Source organism: Sinocyclocheilus anshuiensis, unplaced genomic scaffold (genome assembly GCF_001515605.1).
Source record: "Sinocyclocheilus anshuiensis isolate Anshui unplaced genomic scaffold, SAMN03320099.WGS_v1.1 scaffold1625, whole genome shotgun sequence".
Lineage (NCBI taxonomy): Eukaryota > Metazoa > Chordata > Actinopteri > Cypriniformes > Cyprinidae > Sinocyclocheilus > Sinocyclocheilus anshuiensis.
The window spans coordinates 706,599-715,403 of NW_015539802.1; the positions used below are offsets into that span (position 1 = coordinate 706,599).

The following is an 8,805-nucleotide window of genomic DNA, read 5'->3' on the forward strand; positions in this document are numbered from 1 at the left end:
AGGGGGGCGGGGGGGGGGGGGGGATTGGATTGGACACACAAGCTCAAACACTCTACAAATAGGCACACTATCCTTCAGATCTGAATGTATTTTACACAGACAGAAAGGTCTGTTCAGGCCTGGAAAGCAGAATTCTTTATTACCATTATGCAGCAAGAGCCCCAGAGACTCGCTCTCCAGAGCTTAGGGTTTCCTTTTACCCCTCTGCTCCTTTAACTGGAGATTGCTTAGAGTTATACAATCACTTTGTTGTAAGTCACTTTGGTGAGTTGGTTTGTGAGCGTACCAGACGGAGTTTCTGCCAAGAACATAAATGCAAATGCTTACATGAGGTGTTTGATTTCAGAGCTGTCAGTTTAGCACATGTCGCTCCTGCTGCTGGTGATTCTTGTGACATGCGTAGGGCCCTATGAAATCCACTTTATTTTTTCCTAGATACTGTGGGGATTTTCACCATTTTAATTTGCCGTTTTTGTTTTAATGGAGTCCATTTTAATAATTAGATTAAGTGTTAATAATAAAAAAGCATGTTTAAATAAATAATCATGAAACTTTTATAAAACAACAAATTATTTTTAGGGCCCATGAAATCTGTTTTAATTTTTCCCAAATTCTGGTGTATTTTTCCCTAATTCTACATGTTCCGTTTTCATTTTTATTGATTCCATTTTAATGGTTTAATTCTGTTTTAATAATCAAAAAGCATGGCTAATTAATTTAATTAATAAAACTTTAAAAATTTAATAATTTGTTATATTTTTTACAATACTGGGGCCCTATGAAATGTTTTCTATTTACTTCTTTTTTTATTTGAAAATGTGTTTTCTGTTTTAATTCATCTGTATTTGTCTGTATTGGCAAACAAAGTGCTGCATAACATAGGTGTAATTAATTAAAACATGGAAGAAAAATTTGTGATATTTTGTGAAACCTTACAAAATAAAAATTTTTATAATTTTATTATCATTATTGTTATTTTGAGAAGTGCATTCTACTTATAATAGAACTTACAATAGAAATATTTTTGGTCACAATTTCTTCAAGTTAAACCAAACTTATATTTTGTTTGTTGTAGTTAAGACCTTTCTGTTCAAGATTCTGTGTGTATCTGATGATACTTTTTAATCAAATGAAATGGTGAAATGCTGTTTAAGTGACCTTTAGAGCAGCTCTGGAGATGAAGTTCATGTGTTCATATCCTCATGTAATGGGACTGCAGATACTGAAAACAGCATGACCGTCATGCATGCTGGTGTATAGTAGACGAAACTGCACCGTGCATTCACACAGAGACAAGCAGAACATGTTCATATTTAAATAGCAGTCTTTTTGCATTTTAATATTCACATACACTAGTCCATATAATGATTTGATTAAATGTGCAGCCCTATTTTTTCTTCTTTTTTTTTTTCATCCAAAATTTGCCAAATTCCAAGTTATACCACTTTTTGACTGGATTCCGTGATTCTATTCATGTTTTCAGCATTATGAAAATCATAGGCCCCTACGTGTGTGTGTGTGTGTGTGTGTGTGTGTGTGTGTGTGTGTGTGTGTGTGTGCGCGTGCGTGCGTGTGTGTGTGTTTGCATGCATTCTATGCATGCTCATGTCACATATTAGTGAATATTTGCTGCAGTATTTTGTTTCAGCAGTGTTATGTAAGTGAATGTGCAGTGTGGTCCCACTCTGAGCTCTTTCCCCTCCTGTCATATCTGTTTTAATATTGTTTGATATAAAAAAGCTGAAAGCTGTCCCTTCTGATTCTACCACCATAAATCCCCTATCATGCCCTTCTGACCCTGCCAAACCCCAGGAAATACACACACACTCATAGAATAATTCTGCAAAGCCACACTCACTAGTCATTGTCACAAGGTTTGTTTCGCAAGGTTTGGCTGCTCTGGCAGTATATGAATACTTACAAATAAATAATATTCTAGCTTCATGATTTAGAGTTTGAGTGCATCAAATATCATACAAGTTACATGAGTGTAAAAATGTATGTATGTATGTTAAGGTATGCTGCCATTCAAAAATGTGAAAGAAATTTATCAAAGATGACTTAAATTGATCAAAAGTGACAGTAAAGTTATTTATAATATTAGATTTCTATTGCTGTTCTTTAGAAATAATCCTGATATTAAAAAAGTATCACAGTTTTCGCGGAAATAATAAGCAGCACAGTTGTTTTCAACATTGATAATAATCAGAAAGGTTTCTTAAACAGCAAATCAGCATATTAGAATGATTTCTGAAGGATCATGTGACACTGAAGACTGAAGTAATGATGCTGAAAATACAGCTTTGCATCACATGAATAAATTACATATTAAAACATTTTAGAATATTAAATTTATTTTTTATTGTAATATTTTTTCGCAATATTACTTTTTTGTTGTTGTTGAGCATAAGAGACTACTTTTAAAAAACATAAAATAAAATATGAAGACACGATAATAAAATTTATTAAAAAAATAATGACTGTTACCAAACAGGTTTCTGAGACAGTGTTAACATGCAATGTATGGGCATTGTATGTAATATTGTATGTAATAATTTATTATGAAAATATTGGCAACACTTTACAATAAGGTCTTATTTGTTAGCATTAGTCAATGCATTTTCCTTTAACAATAAGCAATGTATTTTTTAATACTCTCTGTCAGTGTTAGTTAATCAAATACAGTTGTTCATCGTTTTTTCATGTTAGTTTACAGTTCATTAAGTAATGTTAACAGATACAACTTTTGATTTTAAAAAATTTATTATTAAATTATAAAATTAATGTAAATACAGAATTTAATGTTAATGTTAACAAATGAAACCTTGTTGTTAAGTATTGCCAAAATATTTAACCAACGAACAAAAAATTACACAATAATGGTACAATATAATTACAGAATTCATGTTTTTATGCAGGGCCTTCACTTAAAGTCAAGGGGCCTGGGACAAAATTATTATCCCCCCATTCCCTTAAGATTAATGAGTCAGCTATACGACTGTAAACCCCCCTCAACCACACAATGTCTTAAAGTACTCAATGTTTCTTTTCTAATAAATACATTTTTCTTGCACGAGTGACTGGAGGACTTAGTGGGGGCCTCTTGTCTCTGTCACTCACTGTCCCCTCTGTATTGATCTTTATTTACTCTATTTCCAGACTATGCTGACTGCTATCTCAATGAGTGCTATTGCCACCAATGGGGTTGTGCCAGGTGAGCAGAATTCGGCGTGTTTGTGTTTGTGTGCAGACGCCCAGACGACAGCTGTCCTGTTGTTCTTCATGGGCAGTTACACAGTGCACAGTACAGCTCCCTACTGTGCTGAGATCAGCTCCGCATTCATAACTGTGTGAATGCATGTCTGTCTCTAGGTTTATTTGGAATAACTGTAACCTGTAGATGTGCCTCTTGTGTCAAAAGGACATTTCAAGAAAAGAAAAATATGATGAAGGCATGAAATGCTCTACTATGTATATGCCTAATGGTAAATTTGTTTGTGCACTTACAGCTGGAGGTTCATACTACATGATCTCTCGTTCACTGGGGCCAGAGTTTGGAGGGGCCGTTGGTATATGTTTCTATCTGGGCACCACTTTTGCAGGAGCCATGTACATCCTGGGCTGCATCGAAATCCTGCATTAGCTGACAAGTCTTTCAGGCAATGATGCAAACTATAAATTACATTATTTAGCTTCAGTGTTATTTTAGTATCATTGAAATTTTAGTTTTTTCTATTAAAGTTTTCATTAGTATTTTAGTTTTTTCTTATAGTTTTTATATACATTTGAATGTTTTTATTTTTGCATTTTCCTTTTTCATAAGTTTGAGTAGTTTAGTTGTGTTTTTGCCATTTTTATCTATTAATTTTGTATTTGTTTATATAATTTGATACATTTTTTATGTCAGTTTTAGTTAGTTTAGTACATCAAGTTCAACTAAACAAAAACGATAAATGTTACCTTTGTAACTAGATTTTTTTTTTAGTTTTTTATATTTTATTTCCGTTAATGATTTTTTTTTCCAAGTAACAATATTTTTGAGTTTCAGTTAACTATGATAACCATATTTCACATGTTTTTTCTTACATTTTTTACAACAAAATAATGTGTGTTTGCTAAATACTTTAATTTTAAATAACAAGTAACTTTTAATGTATACTCTGAATAAGTATTATTTACAGTTTTGATATCTGTACAGTACTTGTACATTAATTTTGCACAACTTTAAAGGGATAGTTCACCCAAAATGAAAATTCCATCTTCTTTAACTCACCTTTAACTCCTTTGTCATTCCAAACCCGAGTTTCTTTATTCTGTTGAACACAAAAGAAGATGTTTTGAAGTTGCTGGTAGCCATTGACTTCCATAGTATCTTTGGGAACCAAAAACTATTTAGTTACCAACATTCTTCAAAATATCTCCTTTTGTGTTCAGCAGAATAAGAAATTCAGCCAGGTTTAGAACAAATTAAGGGCTTGTAAATGATAAAGTTTTCATTTTCGGGTGAACTACCCCTTTAACCACTGGGAACTTCTTCACTATTTTATTTTATTCCTTTCTCTTGTTTTTTTTTTCTAGATCTACATCGTGCCAGCAGCTGCCATATTCAAGATGGAGGGTCTGGAGGGAGCAGAGGCTGAGGCAGCACTGTTGAATAACATGCGTGTGTTCGGTACCATCGTGCTCTCCTTCATGGCTTTAGTCGTCTTTGTCGGCGTGAAGTATGTCAACAAGTTGGCCCTTGTGTTCCTCGCCTGCGTCATTCTCTCCATTCTCGCTGTCTACGCTGGCGTCATCAAGACTTCTTTTGACCCACCTGACTTTCCGTAAGTAGAATTTTGTGTCCGGAATGTTTCTTTAGGGTACAGAATACATTTCAGGAGTGACTATAATCATACAGCCCTTATCCTGCGTAGGGTGTGTGTGCTTGGGAACCGAACTCTTGTGTCAAAGGGATTTGACATTTGTGCCAAGACCATTGAGAGAGGCAATGCCACAGTCACCACCAAGCTTTGGAGAGCCTTCTGTGACTCGGAGTTCCTGAACGCCACCTGCGATGAATACTTCACCAACAACAACATCAGTCAGATCCAGGGAATCCCTGGAATCACCAGTGGCATCCTGGCAGGTTAGAAAACCCCAACACTCACATTGATATTTTAATATTCATCACCATATTTTACGGTTTCAATAATACTTTAATAGCTTACTTTTTAAAATAAATACTGTTCTTTTGAAATTTCTGTTCAATAAGGAATCCTAAAATAAATATTTCCTCAAAAATATGAAGCAGCTCAACACTGATGATAATAAGAAATGTTTCTTGAGCAGCAAATCAGCATTTTAGAATGATTTCTGAAGGATCATGTGACACTGAAGACTGGAGTAATGATGCTGAAAAATTGCAGCTTTGCATCACAGGAATAAATTACATTTAAAATAAAATGACTAAATCTTGGTGAAAATAATAGGATTATTTAAATGTAATGTTCAAAATGAATGTACTCGTTGTGTATTTTATGGAATTCTGTTTTAAAATTGCATGGAAAAAATTGAGTCTTTTTTTGTTTGTTTGTTTGTTTGTTCTTTACAGAAAACCTCTTCAGTACCTTTATGGAGAAAAATTCAATGTTAGAGAAGCGAGGTATACCAGCAGTACTCGACCCTGAGGCCCCAGAAACCAACACTAACCGATACGTCCTGGCTGATATCACCAGCTTCTTCACCCTGCTGGTTGGCATCTACTTCCCCTCTGTCACAGGTCAGTACAACAGTTCGATCATTAGTAGGGGAATTATTCACATAAATGTCTAGTTTTGGTCTGTATAATGTGTATTATGGCCTTTTTTTAAATGTAAGGTAACATTAATTTTAATCTTACTTATGCATTTGTCTTTTTTATGTTCAGTAAAAACAGTAAAAGATCATTTTTTGTTCTCATAATATTTGTTCTCATAATATCCCTTCAATCCAGGCAGAAGCTGACCCACAAACACCAGTGTTTCTAGATATAATATGTACAGTATGTGTGTGTCACAGGTATCATGGCTGGTTCGAACCGTTCTGGTGACCTGCAGGATGCTCAGAAGTCCATCCCAATTGGAACCATCATGGCCATCACAACCACCTCCATCATCTGTATCCTTTACTCCGAAGGCAATAAACTGCTCCAGCTTTGCATAAATAAATGAGCCGTGACTTTCACACAATGCAGAACTGCACATCTTGGAATGTACAGAATACAGTGTAATTGGATATCCAGGAAACGACAGTGATAAAATCATAAGACTTGATGTTTCCATCTGTGGGAAAAATAGCTGAAATAGGGTGAATGCCTTTTTGCTGCTTTGTGTCATTCTCCTAAATTTTTGCTCTCTCAGACATGTCTAGTGTGATTCTGTTTGGAGCCTGTGTGGACGGAGTCGTTTTGAGGGACAAGTGAGTCTGTAACTCTATTTTGGATTCACTTTGGATTCAGTATAGCCTCCAAATGAATTGAGAATTAAGTGAGCACTTTTCAGCTCAGCTGAATAATTAACAAAAAAAAATGTGTGTGTGTGGTCTGGGGAAACCCTACGTTATGGGGCAAAATGCCCCAACAAAGATGGCAATATCCAAAATCCTTGTCCTTGTGGGGACATTTTTTGGTCCCCATGAGGAAACAAGCTTATAAATCATACAGAATGAAGATTTTTGAAAAGCTAAAAAGTTTTCTGTGAGGGGTAGGTTTAGGTGTAGGGTTGGTGTAGGACGATAGAAAATACAGTTTCTACAGTATAAAAACCATTACGCCAATGAAATGTCCCCATAAAGCATGGAAACCCAACTGTGTTTGTCTGTATTTATATACTAATATGGCATTTATTGATATTTTGAATTACCTTTCATTTTAATTTTTTCAGTTTTCACTTTCATTTTAATTCATTTTATTTTTTTATATGCTTTTGTAATTTATTGTTTTTTGTTTAAATATTTATATTTAGCTTTTATTTCAGTTTTATATACTTTTTAATGTTTAAACTTAAACTTTATTTTATTTCAGTTAATTGCCAAGGCAACATTTCTGATTTCCATTTAAGGTTTCATTTAAGGTTTTTATTTTATTTTATTTCAGCCTCATTTCAATTTAACAAAAATGCCTTTAATACTATTAGTTAACAATAATAACACAGTTCTAAACACAAAGATCTCAGTTTTCATTTTAATTTTAGTTTACTTTCAGTGATTTTGTTATGTGCTTTTGTCATTTTTTTTAATTAGTTTTTGTTCAAATATTTCTATTTAGCTTTAATTTATTTTTATTTCCATTTTAGTTTTAGTATTTTTAATATTTAAACTTAAACAAACTTTATTTTATTTCAGCTAATTGCCAAGGGAACATTTCTAATTTTCTTTTCATTTTCTAACATTTCTTACATTTTCATCTAATATTTATATATTTATATTATTTCAGATTTTTCAATTAATGAAAATGATTTTTAATACTATTAGTTAACAATAATAACACTCTTCTAAACATATAGATTTCAATTTATTTTAATTTATTTAGTTTAGTAATTTTATGTTTGTCATTTTTATTACGTTGTTCAAATATTTCTATGTATCTTTATTTTCTGATTGTTTTATTTCAGTTTTAGTTTTAGTAATTTTAGTATTTAAACTTACATTTTTGTCATATTTCTAATTGTCTTTTAAGTTTAAATTTATATATATATTTATATATATTATTTTGTTATTTCAGCTTTCAGTTAGGAAAAAATAATTTTTGATAGTATTGCAATATAAACAATAACAACACTGTTTTAAACACACAGATTTGGGGAAGGTGTCAACGGTAACTTGGTTATTGGCACCCTGGCATGGCCCTCGCCCTGGGTCATTGTGTTCGGCTCTTTCTTCTCCACCTGTGGGGCAGGGCTTCAGAGTTTGACAGGAGCGCCCCGTCTCCTTCAGGCTATCGCCCGAGACGGCATCATTCCTTTCCTCAGGGTACGTCTCTACATCTGTTGATGCTTCGATACTTGATCATACTAAGTGATCATGCTAACCTGATCATATTCTGTATTTGACAGGCGTTTGGTCATGGCAAAGCTAATGGTGAACCTACATGGGCTCTCCTCCTGACGGCCTGCATCTGTGAGATTGGCATCCTCATCGCCTCGCTGGATGCAGTCGCTCCCATTCTGTCCATGTAAGTAACACTCCCAAAAAAATACACAGCGCACCTTATTCTTTATGACTCCCAGAGAAACAACAGCAATAAACTGTCTCTATTGCTGTAATATATAAAACTATAAAACTTCTTAACTATGCTGAATAGCCTCTTTTCTAAAAGCCTGTTCTTCAATAATTCCTAAACTTATTTACAGGTATATAACACAATAAAATACCATTAATTCAGCACTTTGTATTTGCTAACACTACATCCCCCCTTATAACCTTTGCAGATATGCATTACAAATGTACAGCTGATAAAAGTGTGGACTTTGTCATGCTTTGGGGTTTTTTCTCCCCACTTTAAAACACAGTGGGCTTCATTTGTCTTTTTTTGCTTCTGACTGGTCTTTGATTTCAAACAGATCTGGACAAAGTGGTCTAATATAATTAAAATATATTACATAAATAACATAAAATCCAGAATAATTGAATGCATAAATGTTCAGCACCTTTAATATGAAACACATAAACTATCACTAATGCAGCCCATTGGTTTTTAAAGCCTAGGTAGTTAAATGGAGATCACTTGTGTGAAGTCAAGAGGCTTCAATTAAGAGGTCAACATCTGGCATGAGCCAGTTAGTCCCC

At 33.7% G+C, this 8,805-nt stretch overlaps 1 protein-coding gene across 1 annotated transcript in view; it reads left to right on the forward strand.

Annotated features, from left to right (window-relative positions):
* LOC107683884 (solute carrier family 12 member 5-like) overlaps window positions 1–8,805 on the forward strand; it is a 59,476-nt gene that overhangs the window by 35,678 nt on the left and 14,993 nt on the right. The window contains exons 5-14 of the mRNA XM_016479943.1: window positions 3,160–3,214; window positions 3,510–3,636; window positions 3,833–3,836; window positions 4,579–4,826; window positions 4,917–5,128; window positions 5,594–5,761; window positions 6,040–6,138; window positions 6,381–6,438; window positions 7,815–7,989; window positions 8,073–8,191. Of these exons, the coding sequence (XP_016335429.1) occupies window positions 3,160–3,214; window positions 3,510–3,636; window positions 3,833–3,836; window positions 4,579–4,826; window positions 4,917–5,128; window positions 5,594–5,761; window positions 6,040–6,138; window positions 6,381–6,438; window positions 7,815–7,989; window positions 8,073–8,191 (1,265 nt within the window). The remainder of the gene's footprint in view (window positions 1–3,159; window positions 3,215–3,509; window positions 3,637–3,832; window positions 3,837–4,578; window positions 4,827–4,916; window positions 5,129–5,593; window positions 5,762–6,039; window positions 6,139–6,380; window positions 6,439–7,814; window positions 7,990–8,072; window positions 8,192–8,805) is intronic.